This window comes from Cricetulus griseus (assembly GCF_003668045.3).
Source record: "Cricetulus griseus strain 17A/GY chromosome 1 unlocalized genomic scaffold, alternate assembly CriGri-PICRH-1.0 chr1_0, whole genome shotgun sequence".
Taxonomy (NCBI): Eukaryota; Metazoa; Chordata; class Mammalia; order Rodentia; family Cricetidae; genus Cricetulus; species Cricetulus griseus.
In genome coordinates, this window is record NW_023276806.1 from 157,026,984 (window position 1) to 157,047,800 (window position 20,817).

General features: G+C 44.6%; 1 protein-coding gene across 10 annotated transcripts in view; it reads left to right on the top strand.

Moving 5' to 3' along the window:
- Positions 1-20,817, top strand: part of Anks1b (ankyrin repeat and sterile alpha motif domain containing 1B) — a 1,028,376-nt gene that overhangs the window by 1,005,716 nt on the left and 1,843 nt on the right. For all 10 annotated transcript variants that reach the window (XM_027392602.2, XM_027392606.2, XM_035451548.1 and 7 more), the window contains 2 exons: positions 2,116-2,253; positions 19,113-19,280. In XM_027392602.2, the coding sequence (XP_027248403.2) occupies positions 2,116-2,253; positions 19,113-19,280 (306 nt within the window). The remainder of the gene's footprint in view (positions 1-2,115; positions 2,254-19,112; positions 19,281-20,817) is intronic.

The window sequence follows — 20,817 nt, forward strand, 5'->3', positions numbered from 1 at the left end:
ATGGGCCCATAAAAATGGTGCTGCCCACAGTAGGCGTGGCCCTTCCCACCTCAGTGAACAGTAATCAAGACAATCCCCCTCAAGCATGCCTAGAAACTCTTCTACCAAGTCAAGCTAGCTTCTGTCAAGTTGACAACACTACCCACAGTAGGTAAAGCCAACACTGAGTCCAGACTTCAGGAGTCCAACAACGGCAATCTAGTGACTCTCCACACCTGATAACATGCTACTTCATGGACATTAAAATTCCTTCTAAAGATCTGTGGGTTCCTAATTCAGTGTTTTGTTTAAGAAATGCTACATGAATGCAGGAAGAGGACCGTGACTTTCTGTGTTGAAGCTATCTGGCAGCACAATGTTACTTGTTTATCGTTTCCAATTTCAGTGTGAGTTATTTTTTGACAGAGTGGCTGCACACAGTGTCAGCATTCAAGGCCACAGTGAAAAATGTCTTAATTTAATTTTCTTTTATGTGTTAATTCTGTAATTGCTTTCCAACCACAGAGCTTGGTAGAGTGAGGGACATGAAGTACTCGCTGAGGGTGCTGGCAGGGAAGGACATTTTGTAAGTGTTTTTAAGCATTGATGAGTAGACGTGGAACATTGTATTGCCAACGGGTTCTTTAAGATATGCAATTAAAAAGTAATTAGGGTAACTGAAGCACTGGGGGTTTTAGATCTATGACAACTGAAAAGACAAGTGAGAAATTATAAGATAAAAAGTGATTGGACTATTATAGGGCTTTCTAAATACATCTGTGTGTCAAAAGAAGTTTCTAGCAGGTTTTACAGCAAATGTGTTGCTCTTCGGTTATTTGTGCTTCGGGACAATGGTACTAAACCGTTCCTCCCTCCAGTTATTCTCGGAGGCTAGGAGCAAGACAATATAAGAAATGCAATTCTGCCATGAGCCAAGACACAAGGGGGTGGGCCTAGGTCCTATCCCAAAGGATACGATAGACTCTGATGATACCCTATGGAAGGCCTCACCATCCAGGGGGAGCAGAAAGGATATGTGATAGGTAGGGTTTAGTTGGGGGGGGGGTAGGGAGGAGGGGAAGGGGAGGTAACTGGGATTAACATGTAAAACAATCTTGTTTCTAATTCAAATAAAAAAGAAATGCAATTCTGTCAAACCTGCAAGGAGGGAGGACAAAAACCATTGCAGTGCCCCCCAAAAGAGTGTCATCTCTCCTAACAACCCAAGACCTTAACCCCAGCTCCACACCTTCCCTGCATGAAGTACTGAAGGTCCAGTTTCCTCACCTGTAAGACAGTAGCAGTAACGCGCGCACGCGCACGCGCGCGCGCGCGCACACACACACACACACACACACCACTGTTCTGTGGTGGGACTAGTGAGGAAAAAACTGTCGTATTCATAGGTCCTTGCAGCCAGCAAAGCACCTAAAGCCTGAACATCACAGTGTAGTGTTTCCCTTCCCCTGCACTCTCAGCCTCCTGAGAACCTTGAAGAGAGAGAGAGAGCACCAGGGCTTCCCCACCCGCTTTGTTCTGAACTAGCCCTTGCTTTGGGAGTGGAGAAGTGTGGCATAAAACAAACAGTAGAGCACTTCTCTAACATGAGCAAGGTCCTGGATTCCATCCCAGTGCCTGAGAACTAAGCAGGTGGGGATAAATAGGGGACAAACACAACAGTGAAGGATTTGGACAAGCTCCTGCCGTCACAGCTCCCCTCATACATACAAGTGACAGATAACCGCTTCCAGACAGGATTAACAGTAGGCAAGACTTCGCATCTACAGCAGGACATGGGGAATGGAAATGGTGACACGCTTAGTAATTACTGTTTCATTTTGTTTTCTAATTTTTGTCACCCAGACTGTTTTCATACACAGAGTCTGACAATAACTGATCCAGGATATGATGATTATAAGTTGTTTGTATCATCATCATCATCATCAAATGAAAACATTCTTTACAGACCTGGCATACATTTCTCCATGGATGGGCACATTGAATCACTTTGAATATTGCTGGTCTGGAACATTCTAGAGAAAAAGGAAAGCAGCCAGTTCCCAGATAACCTATCCTGATTCTAAAATGTGTTGATTCTCAAAGGAAAACGATGATCATTTATGTCATTTCTTCTAGAACATAATTGCTGAACATGAAATTCGTAATATCTCCTGCGCTGCCCAGGACCCAGAAGACCTCTCAACATTTGCTTATATCACGAAAGATTTGAAGTCCAACCACCACTACTGTCACGTGTTTACTGCCTTCGATGTGGTGAGTCCCACCCTCTTCAGATATATGTGTATCCCGTAGATTCGTAATGTGTGTCAGTTTGCTCACATTGCCATGATGAAACACTACAGACTACATAGTTTAATCAACAGGAATTTATTCCCTGTGTTTTCACAGGCCACAAGTCCGCTGTGTTTTACAGTAAGCATGGTTTCTTCTGAGTCCTCTCCACCTCCCACATGTAAACAGTCAACCTTCTCATGAGGTCCTCTTTGTGGTCTTCCTTCCACAGAGATGCCTGCATCCAAATTATCTCTTCTTTCAAGGATGCCAATCAGACTGGACTAGAGCCTATACTAACAACCTATTTTTACTCAGCCATCTCTGAAAAGCTCCACCTTCCAAGCCCATCACACCCCAGAGCCCTAGAGATTAGATCTCCAAATGGGATTTTTAAGGTGATCTCTTATTTGACCCATAAAGCCAAATAAGTATTTTAACAGGCTAAGCTTTCTTGAGTTTCCTGTGTTTTCAGTCTCTCATCAAGTTAGAACTCTATATTTTCCTTATACCTCAATTGCTGATACTCAACTATCAACTTCACTTTTCGGATTAGAGAAATCCCTTTCTGTTCTGGTACAAAAAATACAGTAAGATATCCCAGCCTCCTGTCCCTTCATTATCTCTGTGGCTTGCTCTGGTGGCCATTTCTAAGTATGAGACATGATAAATATGCCTACCTCTGTAATATTCAAGTTTTTTTTTTCTAGTAGTCAGATTAGATACCATACAAATAACAGTTGGGAGCCTCAAGGTTTGGCCTGTATGTTCACTTCAAAGTAAGTCTTAAAATGACTTCCTTGAGGTATCACACCATGTATATCCATACTTGTCATTAAGTTTGAAAACTAATTTAGTCATTACAGACTTAGAAAGCAAAAACAATTTAACAATACATGTCCCTTTAGGAGATGCACACCCTCGAGATGACACAAGTGGCCTGTGAGATAGTTCTGAGATAGAACCCTAGCCATTCTGCAATTGAGGCAGACAGAACAGATGTGCCCATGAGTCTGAAATACTTTACAATCAGAAGAATCTGAACTGCCACTTTAGTTTGATTTTTTTTCTTTCCCTGCTAGCTGGATTTTAAATAAACAGATTTAGAGAATTAAACAAAAATCAGTGTAATGTATTTTGGGGATTGCAGTCCGTGCTTCAGGGTGGTGGATACAAGAATAGTCTAAGGCCTTCCTTCCAGTTCTAAAGAACTCCACAGACCAAGTCTAGCCGTGTCCCAAATTTGCAGCATGCTAAGGACTGTCTGCCAGACCCACACTTACAGCCTATAAATCTTGCTGTGTGCTGCTCTGTCCTTTAGGTTTTGATTATTGAAAATGGCAAAAGATGCATGTGAGCTTTTAAAATGCCACCTTCTGTTTCAAGAGAGTTAAGGAGAATGATACAAAAACAGTGCATGTGATAAGAGTCAGGACCGAAAAGCAAACTCTCCAAGGCCACCTCAAGTATCTCTAAATTCAATGCTTGCACAAACTTAAAGTGCTGATTAAAGTCAATTTCATTTGCAGTATTGGACATGCAGTATTGGATTTTTGATCCCAAAAATGTATGTGTAATCTGCCACTCTTGTGAAATTCAGTTGTTTCTTTAAACGGTCAGTTTTCTTTCTCCACATGTTTTGGTTTTCATGGCATACCTTGCTCTAAGGGAGCTGAACTGGTGGTATAAAACTAACAGGCAGATTCATGATCACATCCGGGACCAGCTTGCTCTTCTTCAGGGTCACACCTGCTTTCTCCTCCATCCCTGATCTTAGACTTTTCAGAGTCCCAAATTCCTGATGTATAAACCAGAGACAAGGATTTGTGTTCTATGACTTTTCACCAGGATTGAAATGGAAGAACACTATGAAGTCCTTCATAGTAACAGTTCCAGGGCTGGCTGGCTCCTTCCCACCCCCCTCCTTGCCGACTGACCAGCCTACAGCTTGTCCCTTTTCTGCTAAATGACACTCGATAGGCTTTCCAGCGAGTATTCACCAGGCAGTGTTTCCCCTCTGCCAGTGGGAAAACTGGAAAAGTAGAAACAAATAAAAATTGAAATAGAAGCACTAGAAAGAGGACACTAGCTCATCAGATCTAATGGCCCTGAAGCTGTTTTCATCCTTTCATGTTACTGTTCTGAGGTTTCTCCAGTCTTTTGCCAAGAGATGCATCACTTTCAAAACAAAACAAAACAATACATTAAGACTCTATATAATTTCCTTTCACAAGACTTCTAATGTGGAGCTGAAATGGAGGGGTAGGGAACAAGTGAAGGAGGGAGAGAGAGAGAGAGAGAGAGAGAGAGAGAGAGAGAGAGAGAGAGAGAGAGAGGTGAAGGAGGGGAGGGCGGGGGAGAAAAATCCAACCACAACTGTTTAGTTTTATGATCAACATGTCTTGATAAATTCAGAGGACATGTGGCAAATTGCTGCAGCATTTATCTTTCATCCAGATGTTTGGCTTACGGTAGACACTCACGAGCTTGGAGTTCTTGTATCTGCTCCAAAGGATTTTTGTTTTATACAAATCTGGCATTTTAATCCTCTCTACCTGCGCACAGTTTGTCTAATTTCAAAAATAGTAACAAAGGCCATCATCCTGGACCTTTGAGCAATTGTGAGATACAACAGCTTTGTTTGCAAAACAAAACAAAACAAACAAAAAAAGGTTCTTTGTATCTTTATATAGGGCAATCCCACATTTCGGTCCAATCTTGAGGTTCCATGGTTCATTTGATGTAGTCACCTGGATTACCAGAGATGACAAAAGAAAGTAACAGATTCCTTATAAAGTTCAAGTGCATATTTAACATTCTAGGTGCTATGGGTAAGTGGGATTTTGTGGTGGTGGCTTATCAGCTTTTGGGCCTTGTAGACCTTTTGCAGGCTGTCATCACATAGCACATGGTTTTATCTGCTGTCCAAATAAACCTCAGTGACATCTAGGAGGCTTCCAGTTTGTGAAATATTCCAGAACAGTTTGCCATAGAAATCCTGTGACCTAAGAGGAGACCCCCAAAGCCTTCTTATGAACACTAGACTGTGGATTTCACATAGTTTGTGTCCTGGGTGGCACTGTGATGCACTGGATGCATGCAGGCTGGAGGAAAGAGGGCACTGTGCTGTTTCTCAAGCTCACCTGGTCCTGGGGGCCACTTTTGGAAAGCGCATCACAGCAGTGGCACTTCCATTTTGGAGAATGTTAAGTCTGGTGATACCTAATATGTTGCCTGTTTCCATTATTTACATTAACACTAAATTTACCATTTAATATTTTTCACTTTCAGATATCAGGGGGATGAAAATAAAAAAAAAATAGAGTACAACAAATTGAGGGTTATGGATTAGTTACTTTTGATGTTGCTCTGACAAAAACAACTTCAAGAGTGAAGGATTCACCTTCGCTTATGGTGTCACAGTAGGGAACAGGTAGCATCAAGAATATCAGGCAGCTGGTCACACTGTGTCTGCCCGCAGGAAGCACAAAGAGGAGTTGTGTTTAGCCAACACCCCCTTTTATAAGCCACACTCAGGGTGCAGCTTCCCTCCTCAGTTAATCCGTCTGGAAACACCCTCATAGACTCACCTGGAGATATGACTCCCTGTGTAGTCCTAACTTCAGTCCAGTTGACAACAGTGATTCATCACCACAGACTATTGTTTTAAGTTAGTTTGCTCCTGTGGATCAGCAGCCACACTGTGGTTTAGTCTGTGACCACAGTATTGTGGAACCTGCTGTCTGTTCCTCTCACCAGCTGGCTAAGCCTGGAAACACTTCTCAACCGCTATATATTGGGTTTCCCAGACTCCACCTGGGCAGTGGCATCTCAGAAAGGGGAGCATGGGGGTTATGTCAGAAAAGAAGGATGGGTTTGAGACCAAGAAGTCTGAGACTCACAAATACATTTAGCTTTTTATCTCTTTAACTTTCTCAACCCCCATGAGCGATGGGGAACTATGAGACTGTGGCCATGAACTCTCCAAGCTGTAGTCATCTTCCTGAGGAGGCCTCCAGGAGTAGGCAACACACAGAACCAAGGGAATTTGGAAGCTTGTCTTCTCTAGTTCACCCAGCAGTCAGTTGATGTGGTTAGATTAGAAATACGTTGATACATTCTCTATGGGAGTATCAGTTGCACTTTAAGAACCTGGGGAAACCTTCATGCAGTTATTTCAAATGTTAAAACACTTCCCTTTATGCCAGAGTAAGCATGAACTTGAGTCCTTGTGCATGCTAAGTAGGCACTCTGCCACTGAGCTATATATTCTACCCACCCCTTTTCTTAAGCAGCATTCAAAGCTTTACCTTTTCCGCTAGACCAGTGGTTTTCAACCCATGGGTTGAGACTCCTTTAGGAATCAAATGACCCTTGCACAGGGGTTCCATATCAGAAATCCTGTGTCAGATATTTATACTATGATTCATAACAATGGCAAAGTCACAGTTATGAAGTTGCAAGGAAAATAATTCTATGGTCAGGGCTCAGCACAACATGAGGAATATAGCATGAGGAAGGATGAGATGAGATGTACTGCGCTAGACCCTTACTAATTCTTAGCTCTCTATAAAGAACATGTTTGCATGCTCTGGTATATTTTAGCCATGCTCGTTCTCCTCTTACTTGCAGTTCTGCAGTTTCGTCCTCTTCCGTGTGCAGGATGTGGTGAGGATGAGACTGGCTTGGGGACATGTAGGAACATGTCCCTCATGAAGCCATGAAACTGGAGGTCAACACATGCGGGTGGAGCTCCCACTTCCCTGAAATCCTGTGACTGAATGTGGGCCCTGGAAGGACCTAAACTGGAGGGACAGAAATAACAATATGCAGAAAACACTGTGTGGTAGCATGCCATACTACTCCACCATCAGTAGATACCATGCAAACTGAAGCCCGGGCAGCTAACACATAGGAGTCAGTCATACTATGACCAGGAATGGAGCACATCAGAGATGTGTACAAAAGAAGGTTGTATTGTGACAGCGGACATTGGGGAGGCTTAAGCCAAATTCTGCTCTGATATCCTCCACTCCCACCTCAGATGAGTAGGACTTATGTCAGTGTATGACTCTCAGTGTTCTGGGTTTACTTCCTGATTTTCTCATCCATCTAATGAAACTGAACTTCCTAAGCCCTTCACTAAACTACGGGATGGTCTCAGTGAAGTTTGTGAGTCCTGAAGAAAAGCTTCCATTGCCTCTACAAAGTAGGAAATTTACAAAGAAGTTCCTATATTGTTATTAGTTGACCATTGACAACCAAGTTAACATTATTTGTGGATGCAGATGGTTTTTATGGTTTTGTCTCTCATTTTCTATAACTGGAAGAGTCAGTCTGTTTGATTCTGACACTAGGAAAACCGATGGCAATAGATGGAAACACGAACACACAGAGAGCCGTCATTGTCTCTGGCTACTCTTACAAAGACAGGGTGGAGTGACCGCCTACATGTTGAGGCAACTCTGATCTATCCAACCAGTTGTCTCTGAGCCAAAAGTTGAGACGCACAGCAAATGATCCTGACTGAATTTTTTTTAGTAGCCTGTCAGGTTCTGTGGTCCAGTCACAACAGTGCTTCCCACAGAAAGAATACATGGACTAATGCTGCTGAGGTTCATTCCTTCCTATCTGGCATAAGTCCTGAGAGTCAACCAAGCCAATGGTGATAGATATGTAGAGATTAATATTCTTTCCCCTCATCCTTTTTGTAATGGGTGGTATATTAAATCAATCTCATTTTTGGACAGGTAGAAAGTAGGCACTTTGAATTTTTTCAATTGTTTTTGCTACATTTATATATGTGCAATCATCCATCTATATCCAAGGAAGGTTAGTTCTAAAGCCTGTGTGGATTCACAGAACCATTGACACTCAAGTCTCTTCTATAAAACAATAGAGTAATTTCATATGTCATTTACATATATAATATCATGCATACTTTATATCACCATACAATGTCAATGCTTCCCATAGTGTATTGCTTGGAAAATAGACACAAGAGTCCATACATATTTGGTCAAGATGCAGTTTTTCCTACACATACAGAATTTCTAATACAGACAGCTGATTGTATTTAGATAGCCCTCCAAAATAACTACGGTAATAATTGCACTTAGGGGTGTGATCTTTGAAGTCAGCCTAGTTTTAAGTCCAAGGTTGGTTCTTAGCTTCATAGTTTGAACAAGAATACCTCTTGCCCTTGGTTTCCTTGTCTATAACATAGAGATAATAGCATTGCTCACCTCCAATGTAAGAACCTACTGTAAGGTACCATATTCAATGAGTCACCACATACCTACTTCACAACTCATGTTTTCAATAAATCATAGTTGCTAAGGACATGGAGAGTTGGGGGGAGGGACAGTTGTGATAGATATTCTTGTCATCAGTCCCTGAGTTAGGATTTATGTCTCTGGCTTTGGTTTTCAACGTAAACGTGCTTCTGTGCCCCACATCCAAGAGAAAAGGTAAAATTGTGAACAGATGCACACCTATATTTATTGTGTCTGTTGTGAATCGTGTACAGGTCTCTGCTCTCCAAGAGCTCAGGATCTAGTTGGGTTATAAACAAATAATTGCACTAAAATTATACCAGTGCCATCCTGAGGCTGCCTCAGTGTCCAGCAGGATGGGGTCTCCCAGAGGAAGGGTACTTGGCTAGAAGCTGGACATTTACTTTGTGAGAACATGTGGTGGGTTTGGAGGCATGACAACTCATTAATTCACTTCAGAAGGATGAGCCTGAGGCATTAGGCAGGCATCTGCAGTAAACAAAGAAAAAAAGTCATTTTTGTGTGCAGTCAGCCTTCCACTCCACAAGCTCTGTATCCATGGGTTTAACCAGCCACAGATCAAAATGCTCTAAACAGAATTGACTAGGTACTCAACATATACCAACTGATACTGATTTTTTCCCTAACCAAGATCATATAGTGAGATACTGGGATAGAATGAATGTTTGCTCAGTATTTCAAGTCATCTAAAGATGGCATAGAGCATATAGGAGGGTATTCACAGCTGAGGTGCAAATACTACGTCATCATATATAAGACCCTCGAGCATCCTCAGTTCAGTCCAAACACAGAGGGATGGCTGTGTTGAGTGTACTAAGTCAAGAAAGTGGACACATCCATTTGAGAAATATTTTCACCAGCAAGACTCTTAAAGAGGTCTTCAGTTTGGTGAGAGCCCCATTTCCAAGACTTTGTGAACCAGTAAAGAATTTACTATAGTTTCCACTAAGTACGTCATCTGTTGAAGAAGAGGAAGAGGGTGAGATCTGAAAACTGTCTCTCCTGGTTCCTTGCCAAGTGACTCAGAGACTTCCTTTATCCTAGTGGTCCTGTCCCCTTAGGATAGATGTGAAAATCCACACTGGACAGAAACCTTAAAAGGTGAAAACATGAGCACAGTTGACCCCATGCCACTGTGTGAGGCCTCCCAGAAAACCTGGACTATTACCAGGAAGTAAGTCATGACTTGGCAAGCATGCCACACCTTCCATGTTTGGAGTGAGGCATGAAGTAAAACTTTAATAGATGCAGTGGGATGCTCTGCCACTTTTCAAAGTATTGTCTTTGAAAAATGTATAATGGTATGCAAAACCTGTTCATGATATAGCATTACATGAAAAGCAACTTATAAAAATGCACATAGAATATTATCCTGATTTGGTATTTAAATTCACATATATAAATATTCATATAGTTTATAAAGTACATGAGGGTATGTACAAATATAAAAGGAAAACACAACAGAATATAGCAGTAGCTATATCCCAACAGTGGAATTTTACAGGTGAACTTAATTTTCTTCCATAGTCTCTGTATCTCCATTGTCTACATGTACTCCTATTATAATTAGGGTGGAAAAGTAATTTCCTTTCTCTTTCAGTTAGCATAAATTAGCTCCAAAGCAAAACTCTGAATGTTGGCCAGTTAATATGTCAGTTCTTGTCCAGATAAGCCTCTTAGCAGAGGTCTTCTGTTTCTCTCTAGATTCTGTAAGATCATGGTTAGGCAATAATATGTATTTCTCTAAACTGATTGGAGAGTTCCTTGGTGGCACTTGGAAAAATTAACTATAGGTAAAGCTAAAGAGATGTCAATGGAATCTGTGAATATGCCCAGAATATTCTCAGTTATTTTTGCCTCTGGCTGTGGGTGAAGCAAGTTGTAGATGAAGCTTTCCTCAGCTCTTAGAGGACAGGAATTCAAGCAAAGTAGAGGCAGAGAGAACTATGACTTCTATCTGAAGGACATAGTGACAATCCAGACTGAAGACACTATCCTCCAGCCCAAGGCCATCATGTCACTGGCAGTCATCCAGCATTTGTTCAGCAGGTCTTTCCAAGGGAGGAAAGAGAAAATGAAGGGACTGGCCCCAGCCACCCACAGTGAACTCATCTTGATCCTAAGACACAAGTTCCCTTATCTTAGGGACCTACTACAGCTTCCTTCTTCACTTGATCCAACACTTGTTGGGTACCAACCATATACTAAGCCTTATGAAGTTAAAGGAGCTTGGTCAACCAGAGATTAGAGCTACAAAGGGAAAATCATGACAAATGCCATGCAGTGGCGGAAACTAGTTCCGAAGGCTGAGGAGCTACAAGAAAGAGACCCTAACTCAGCCTGGGAGGAAAGGCAAGGAGACTCTGAGAGAGCCATGAGGAGTTCATGCCTGGACAGTGTCCACAAAGATGAGTAGTAACTCATCAAGTACAGATGGCAGACAAGAAAAGTAAAAAAAAAAAAAAAAAAAAAAAAAAAAAACTTCTGGGTAACATGTTCAGCCATTTTGGAATAGTTTTGAGGAAGTGATTGTTGAAATGAAGGGTTTTTTATGGTATCAGGAATTGATCTGAGGGACTCTGAACCTCTTCTCAGTTGCAAGGAGCCTATGCTGATCTAAGGAAGTGCTCTTGTGAAGGAATAGCCAGGTCTAAGTCTGTAGCTCCCAGTGCTATGTAACCAATACATTGTTCCATGATCCCAGGCACGAAAATTGGGCAACTGTTGTTCTAGTAGTAATGAGAAGTATAGCTAGACAGGTCAGAATGGTCTGCTCCTAAGGGGTGGCTTTCCTGCCTAAATAGGGAGGGGCTTTTCCATGTGGGGTCCTTCCCACCTCACCTCACTTCCCTTCTTGTCATACTTACCTGATGGCGTGGACACTGTATCTGCCATTCCTTATCAGCATGCTGTCGGGGAAGGGCTAAGCAAAGTGATCCCTGTGGTAAATGTTTAAGGGAGTGTACAGCCATGCTGCCATGCTTCATGCTTTATAAGATTCAAGACAGCCCCCATTAATAGATACTATAGGCCTGCCTGAATGTATAGGGACACACAAATGTGAACTAGGGAAATACAGGCTAGAATCCATAGCAGAAGTTCTAGACTATCACAGTTCTAGTATGACAACACAGAGCTCTTCGTGGTTGTCAGGACTGAGCCACAGATTGGCCTCTGAACTTCTGGAGGTCAGGTGAATGATGTGACTTCTCTGGAAGGAACTTATACCCCTTCCTCACAGAAAACAAAAGCTCAGTGAAACTGAAGTCAGAAAGGACGTCCTTCCCTTGGTCCCCAAGAAGTACCTTCCCCCGTACCCATTCTCCACTAGCATCTATATGAGTCTCCACAATATGGTATCTTAGCAGGACAATAAATGTGGGAATCAGGAAACCAGCAGACTCATGCAAAAAATGAAGCAGGACTTTCAAATTGCACAAAACACTAGCTGGTCTGAAGTCATTCTTGATTTGAACTTGACGCTGCCACTTGGTAGCTGTGTAAACCTGGCCAATTTTACCAATGTCACCGATCCTGAGTTCCTCATGTATGAAAGGGAGGTGATAATTTATCCTTTATAAAACATTGTGAGGGTTACATAGTCCAAAGACAGTCCAGAGTAGTGGTTCTCAACCTTCCTAATGCTGTGACCCTTTTAATACAGTTCCTCATGTTGTGATGACCCCTAACCATAAAAATTATTTTTGTTACTAGTTCATTATTGTAATTTTGTGTACTGTTATGAATTGTGATATAAATATCTGATATGCAGGATGTCTGATATGTGACATCTGTGGAAGGGTCATTCAACCCCAAAGGGGTTAGACCCATAGGTTGGGAACCACTGGTCCAGATCCTGGTCCCTGAGAAACCACACAGTCCTGCAGAAATTGCTGAGATTTAGATGAGGAGGCAGCGGCTTCATTGACATGGAGGAAAACACAGCGTGGTCCAAACTCACAGGTGATGAGACTTGATGCTAAGCTTACACAACTGTGAGAGTAGACTGACAAGAGTATCCACAGGCGAGAGTCCACAGAGTAACATTTTTGCAATGGGGCTTGACAGAAGTTAGGGCTGTAGATGATTTGACTCTTTCTTTTGTACTTGGAGAAAAATCTTGGAGGTTTCTGATCAGAGGAAGTACTGGTATTTTAAAATTCAACTGCGCAGATGTTAGAATTGAAATCCAATGTGAAAACTGAAGTGTCTAAACAAGATTCATGACCAAATAGATGGCCAGCCTGCTGGTACATGGAGATGAGCCAGACTAACACCTGCACACGCATCCTTGATCGTGCTGGAAAATCGTTCCCAGTCCTCCCAGACAAACAAGGGAGAAGAGGCACAGGATCCCAAGGGGAAACATGAAGAATGAATAAGATGAGCATCAAAATAGAAAAATGTTACAATTGAAAAATTATTCATCTTCATTTAAATGAAGTTCAAAACACAAAAAGAAGTTTAAGAAAAGTCATCCACAGTGGGGGTGTACCTCAGTAATAGCATGCCTGCCTAGCAGGTGCAAGACCCTAAGTTTGATCCTTGGCATTTTCAGATGGAGAAGAGGAAGGGGAAAGGGCAAGGAATGAAGTGGGGTGGGGAGAGGGAGAGAGAGGTCATCCACAAGCTTAACAGACATGGTAACTAATGTTAATGTTTCAAGATATACCTATTTTCTGTGCATATATTTCTACATATTTTTAAAGAATGGATCCCACTATTTAGCCCAAGCTGTCCTAGAACTTGGAATCATCATGCCTCCACTTCCTAAGCACTCAAGATTACAGGTGTGCACCAGCTTTTATATAGCCTTTTAACTAGTTCTTTTCAATGACTCAGCTTTCATCTTTTTGTTGTTGTTCCCCTTTTTTGGTTTTTGTAGACAGTGTTTCTTTGTGTAGCCTTGGCTGTCCTGGAACTCACTCTGTAGACCAGACTGACCTCAAATTCTCAGAGATCCACCTGCCTCTGCCTCGCAAGTGCTGGGATTAAAGGTGTGTGCCAGCACCACCCCCCATAAGTGTTCCTCTTAAATGTCTGCCCAGAATTCCACCTCACGGCACTATGAGCTATATGAAATGCTCATGAGATTTTTATTTAGCCTGGGCAAACTGAAGGATGTGCCAGGTCAGCCTCAGGATCAGGATGCAGGGCAATGGGGTGCATCTCTTTGTCTTTCTGTGGTCCGCCTTTGTTGCTAAGAAGAAGCTCAGTGGGACCTTTGGCTCCTCCATCATTGGATGAGCATTTTATGGACACTATTGACTAGACACAGGCTAGGCAGCAGGGGCATAACTACAAGCTCAGTAAACATCCTGATGATGTTAAACTGCAGTCCTGGCTGTGTGGAAGAGCCCACAGTAAATACCAGTGACCTCAGCATCCCCATTTTGCAAAGTAGAAATAAGTTTGCATCTGTTGAGTACCATTAGGCTCCATCCTTGAGGTATGATGGCCCTTTAAGTTCCTCATCCACTAGAGATCCTTAAGAAGAGGAAATGGAAGGGAAGGTCTGATATTTTATATGTACTCCCTCTTTTACTTCATTGAATTGGGACTCTCTGCCTTTGTCCTAAATAACACAATCCACATAGAGCACTTTGTATGGTATGTGGCACACAGTAAATAATAAAGTTGGCCCATATTGTCGTTGGGTTCATTATTGTTCTTGGTGAGTCTTAAAATGATCCAGTAAGGTAGGTGGCTATGTAAGATAACTGAAGGTCACAGTAAACTGTTTCTTTCTTTTTTTTTTTTTTTTTTTTTTTTTTTTTTTTGGTTTTTCGAGACAGGGTTTCTCTGTGTAGCTTTGGAGCCTATCCTGGCACTTGCTCTGGAGACCAGGCTTCCCTCGAACTCACAGAGATACGCCTGCCTCTGCCTCCCGAGGGCTGGGATTAAAGGTGTGTGCCACCAACACCTGGCCAGTAAACTGTTTCTAATAATTACCCCCACAATCACACCGAATCCACAATGCACATTCATGTTACCATCTTTCACTGGTTTGTGTAAGGTAGGTACACAGTCACTTGCCATGTATCTCTAGAGATAAATGGTGGGCAGGTGGCCTGCAGATTGAACCCATAGCCTTAAATGTGCTAGACAAGCTTTCTACCACTGAGCTACATCCTCTACCCCAGGGGACTGTCCTCTCATAAGCCACAAAATGCAGGGGGAGCCTAGGTCACAGCTAGGCAGCATTTGCAAGTTGGGAAGTAACAAATATAAACCTAAATGAATTCTAGTGTATGCTCACAGGTGGCAATAACACAAGATGAGAGCCTGGCCATGCTGACTTCAAAGGTTCGAGGCCTGTGTGAAGGAATAACTCTGACCTTTGACAGGGCTGGACCCAAGACTTCAATCTCCTGGTAGCCAGGGCTAGGGTGGAAAAATCCAGGATGGGTCTCCCATGCCAAGCACTGTCCACCACAGCTCAGAGAGACTGGGGACTCCACTTCATACACTGCCTGATCCAGGGAATGCTCAGCCAGCCTTCCTTTACTGTTTATGGTGTTCCCTTATAGACTGTGTAATAAGTACCACATAAGATAGGGACATAAAACAACATCTACTTCATTATCCTTCATGATGCTATAAGTCCAGAATTCAGGCTGGGCTCTGAGGGTCTGCTCTTTACTCCCCAGTATCCATAGTCTTAGTTGGGCCAGCTTGAATGATTGCAGATATCAGGACGGCTCAGCCTTTGAACTGCCTAGGCCCTGGGGTTCTTCAGTAAGGTGTGCAGAATGGCACCTTAAATCTTACACATAGGAGCTAGCCTGGGAAATGTGAGGTGGATTGACTGAGCCACTCTCGGTCCTTATCAAGTGGCACCTTCCCCTGGTTCCCTCAGCATCCAAGCATAGTGGCCTCAGGGTGGTCAGACTTCACACAGTACTGTGTCTCAAAGGCCCACACAGAGGCCACAAGACTCCTCCTGGTCTGTACAACAATAAAATTGTCTTTACATTACTCATAGTAATTAACATATTAATATAATGAATATCCCTAATGTATAATTAAGTCCCGCTACAATATGGTTTCTCTTTTGTCTTAATAGTGTCCAGCTCTCCTAAAAACCATTCTCCTTCCATTGTACACAGTGGGGATGACACAGGAGAGGCAGGCAGAATGACCCTGAAAAAATTACATAGGAACATGTATACTTGGAATGAGGGTGTGGCTCCATGGTAGAGCCTGCCCAGAGCCCTGGGAGATGTGAGGGAAAGCATGGAAGAGGAGACAGGGGGAGAAGAGAGGGAGGAAGGAGGTAGAAAAGAAAAAGGGAGTAAAAGTATGCCCTCAGCTCCAAGTGACAGCACCTGTCCCTGGCTGGGTCCTGGCACACTGAGACAAACAGTGCAGCTCTCAGTGCTCACGGGCCCCTCCCATGTTTCCATGCTTCCAACATTAAGGCTACAGAAAAGGCTGAATTACTAAAGAACATTCTAAATCGTCCTTTAAAAGAGCAAGACACGGTGGTCAGTGAAAGTGCACAACTTTAATCCCAGCACTCAGGAGGCAGAGGCAAGTGGATCTCTGTGAGTTCGAGGCCAGCCTGGTCTACAGAGCAAGTTCCAGGTCAGCCAGGACTACACAGAGAAATGCTGTCTTTAAAAAGCAAGACGTTTGTCATCCAAGCACTGGGGAAACTGATGCAGGATCACTGTCACAAGTTCAAAGCCAGTTGGGGGCTGGGTAGTCTGGTCTCCTAGCCACCTATTTAAAAGGAAAGGGCAAACTTCTAACTGTTTATCATGTGGAAGCTTTTGTTTTCCACATGGTAACCCACAGTAACCAAGCGAAAGTCTCAGTCGCTCCCATGAGCAGCCCTGACTTCCACGTGAAGGTGCTGCCGTCTCACACAGCTCTCACTTTCAGGAGCTTGTCTGAGGCTGATAATGAAGGAATCTGCACTCTAAGCTCACTGCACCATGTACTTGCTCTCTTAGATTCTCACCAGACTCTGAACAAAAAAGTGTCTGCTACATGTGCGGACACCAGACACTTTCCGAAAGGATGGCAAACAAGACTAAGAATGGCAATGCCCTCCTGACATGAAGGAAGTCAGGAGTCCCATTTGTCCTCCCCACCCCCACCCCGCCAGCCTGCCAGCACTGAGGCAAGGCTGACAAAGACTTGTGATGCATGAGCCAAGTGTAGGCAGAGGAAAGGGCTCAGCCCTCTTTGTGGAATGATGGCCAGTGCTGCCTCCCAGTCCTCCTCCACTATCATTTGTTGGTGTGTTGTTATTTTACTTGTCTGACTCATCCGTGGAGACAAACATGGCTCAGTGTTCTGTCCTTGAGGGAAGTGTGTGGCTTGGCTGTGCAAGGGACAGCATCAAATGTCCTTCTGCTAGGGGCTCAGAGATTGATTCACCCTCTGTCAAGATCATAGGCATTACCCCACTTGGTTCGAAGACTGTGGCTTTCCTAAAATCTAGTTGGTCTGGAGTTGGTGAGTCTCTTCCCCATGGCCTTGGAAGGCCATACTCTGTCATCCACCTTCACTGAGTGCCAAGGACAACAGCAGTCACCAACACTTCTCCCAGCATACTGGGAAGGCTTGGAGGGGAACAAGTACAGCAAATGTAGTGTGCTTTTAGCAGAAGCAGATGTATAGCACAAATAATAAAAACCCAGAGACAGATATTGGGGTTCGAGCTGAAGATCAGAAAAGCATCCAACCACTAGAGAGTTCTTTTTGTTTGGTTGGTTGATTTTTTGTTTTTTCATGTTTTTGGTTTTTTGTTTTTTGTTTTTTTTCCGAGACAGGGTTTCTCTGTGTAGCTTTGTAGACCAGGCTGACCTCGAATTCACAGAGATTGGCATGTCTCTGCCTCCCAAGTGCTGGGATTAAAGGTGTGTGCCACCACTACCTGGCCTCTATGGCTGACTAGTCTGTCTAGCTTTTGCACTTCAATCTTCAGGCAAGCTTTATTTGTTAGATCATAAACAAAATATCACCACACAGAGGATAACCTGCAAAAGTGAAAAGCCATAAAGGAACACTGTAGGGACAGTCACAGAATTAAAAACTTGAGACAGATGGTGGAACGGTACTAAGAACATTCTCAGGTTCAGGTGTGACTCAACGTAGAGCATTTGCTAAGCGTGCATGAGGCCACAGGTTCAATACCCAGGCACTTTCTGTCTATGCCAGTAGGCACTCCCTTGTATGATGCATTCTGACCTCGGGATGTTGTGGCATTGTGGCTTAGATCCCTCCTTTGAGTGGCTAGTGCCATGTTGTCCCTGCGAGAGAAGATAAGGGGTAAGTTTCATGTGGGAGAGAAAGCAGAAATCAAAAATAAGTATTGAAGGAGGGTTGAAAGCACCCTGAGAGTGTTAGACCCCCGGAAAACTCAGGTATCTGGGGTCCCAGGCCACGACCGTGGTCACCCCAGTCACCAGGCAGATTCGAGAGCTTGCTGCAAACTGCATGAGGCTTTATTGTAATTTAACAAGCTAACCCCATGTTAGCTCGGGTCTTTTGTCCACCCACCATGGCGGTTGGCTACAAAAGACAGCTCCTAGGGGCTCCTGAGAGATCTTGTAGGGCAGCATAAGGGGAGTGTCTAAGGGTACGCACAGGCTCACGATTGGTGTGCCTCCAGGCTTGGAGGGTTTGCCCTGTGTTGATTGGTCAACTGGTTGTTATGGCCCATAGGCCCTCCCAGGGTGGTTGCTATGCTCTGTGTGTCATTGCTGTGCGACTGTCCTAAAGTACACCCAGGGTAGTAAAGCATAGCGCCACCAGCTAACTTCTGATTGGTTCCTTGTCACAAGGCAGACATCTGACCTCCTAGTGACTAAGGCAAGGTCAGACAAGCACGTGTTCGGCTGTTATGGCTGCCGAAATAGGGGGCTGGTCCCTTCAAGAGAACTGGTCAGAGGAAAGAAAGTACCTCCCAGGAGAGGTTTGGTGTGGCATCTTGGCCTGACACAACCTCGGGTCTCTTGGTGATTTGATGGTAAAATATAGAGTGAACCCTTGGGGAGTGCAGAAACCTTAAGAAATATACAGATAATTGGCTCTGTTTGAACAATGTTTGCATGCTCTGTGCTGCAACTGTGAGACACCACACCAGTCTGACTAATGCCTCTCCCCCCGGCCTAAATTAGATATTGATTGTGTTTCATATACATTCACTGAATCGCAGATGTTTGAGGTAAAAAGGACCCAAACTTCTCAGGAACACCTCCCATGAAGCGTGTGGGATCATCTACGCAGGCGTGACTCCACTACTAACCCCTTTCCACGCCAAGTTCCCAAGAACACAAAAGCCACCCCCAAGGGAGCTGCACCTAGAGAGCACCTGGGGCTAGCGGGCTGCATGGGGACTCTGTTTATAGGGGATTAATGGAGGAGGCCCCCCCGCAGCTGGCTCCTCAATGACTGTTGCCCAGAGTTGCTCATAGATTTTCCCTGAGCCAGTAGAGCAAGTAGGTAAGGTCCTATGCTGCTCCTCCCCTGTGTCCATTCATTCTGATCCCCCTGAGCCAGTAATAAATGCTTTGTTTGTTTTTCTTGCAGAACTTAGCCTATGAAATCATCCTAACCCTGGGACAGGCATTTGAGGTCGCTTACCAGCTAGCTCTGCAAGCAAGAAAAGGAGGGCATTCCTCCACACTTCCAGAAAGCTTTGAAAACAAGCCCTCCAAGCCCATCCCCAAGCCCCGAGTTAGCATTCGCAAGTCAGTGGTAAGTAGAAGCCACAGGCATCTCTAAGCTTGCAGCCAGGGGGAAGGGGATTGCAAACAGAGCCCAGTGAGGTGGGAGAGGCCTTTAGAATCCAGCCCGCCCTCCCCTGTCCTTTCCTTTGGTCTCCTGATGGCATGTGACCATCGTCTCTATCCTGGTTTCTGCCATCTCAGAGAATCCTCTCCCCCACCCAAAGGTGCCAGAGAAAATCCCATTTTTGCTGCCACCTGCAGCAGCAGCCTCGTGAGAGCAGAATACTGGCTGCTGCTTGTTTGTCTTACCAGAAGGTCTAGAAAATTCTGGAGGCAGCTTTCTCTGAGGCCTCACCTGCCGTCCCATCAGGTCAGGCCTCTGCCCTCCAGAGAGATTTGCAGAGGCTGAAGGTGAGGATATTCTGGTACCCTCCTGTCAAAGGCCAGGTGCCACAGCTTCTGTGTCTTTCAAGAGGCCAAGGCATCATCTTGGAGATGCCTGGGCCACATCCTGTGTGCCTTCCCTCTGGACAGCTGAAGCTCTTTGCAGCCTAGTCACTGTTAGAAGGTGACACCCCCTCCTCCTTGTCATCTGCCTCCCTCCAGGAACTTCCTCCCTTCCCTCCCTCCCACAGGCTCTGCAGACATCCTGTCCCAACAGGCTGGTATGACTTCAAAGCGGCCGCCTCTGGTAGTAGCAACACCCCAAAGCTGGAAGGCTCCCAGCCAGCTTCCACCATCCTGCATCCTAGAATCTCTGGGATTGGCACCGGGCAGGCCCCCAGAATGCATTGCCCCCTCACCCTGCAATCTTTCCATCTGCCACATTCTCCTCCCAGCAGCTCTCAGCCTCCGTGTCATGAGGAAATAGACATTTTTAACCTTCCTTGGTGACGATCTGGCTCCTGGTTTATACTTTGGGGCCCCTCTCCTGTCTCTGTTCTTGCTAACTTCCACACCCGGCCCCGGGGGTGGGGGGGATGACCCCTCAGCATCTGGCCTCTTCACCACCCCCAGCAGTTTCCTTTTCCACCCCAAAAGGGAGCTTTTCCTCAGCTGGTTGCTCATCACCTGTGGCTGTCCCTCTCAAACCCCACACTACACCCCTAATCTGACCTTCCTGCCTCAGGACCCACCCAGCCCATGCTCCCGGCTCTCTATCTCCCGTCCTGACACACCCCAAACTTGGAAGCACCTGTTCAATCTGATTTTAAGCATCTCCACTTTCATGTTCGGCCAACACAAACCCTTGCTTCTCTCCTCTCTCTTCTGGGCTCAGTAAATAGCACAAGCCTCATCATGCTGCCTGTACCCAAACCCACAAGTCATCTTGACTGCTGTTGTATCCACACCTCTACATTCAGCCCATGAGCACAGTCCCTTCTCTGCTCCCCTCGTACACACCTCCAGACTGCCCACCCCTCTCTACTTCCTCCATCACCCCCCTAGGCCAAGCCCAATGCCACCCCTCCCAGTCACTCCCTTTCTCCACTCACCACACTTCAAGGCCTTGACTCTACACTGCTCTGTCCTGCTTAAGCCTCGGTGCCACCTGTTCCCTTCAC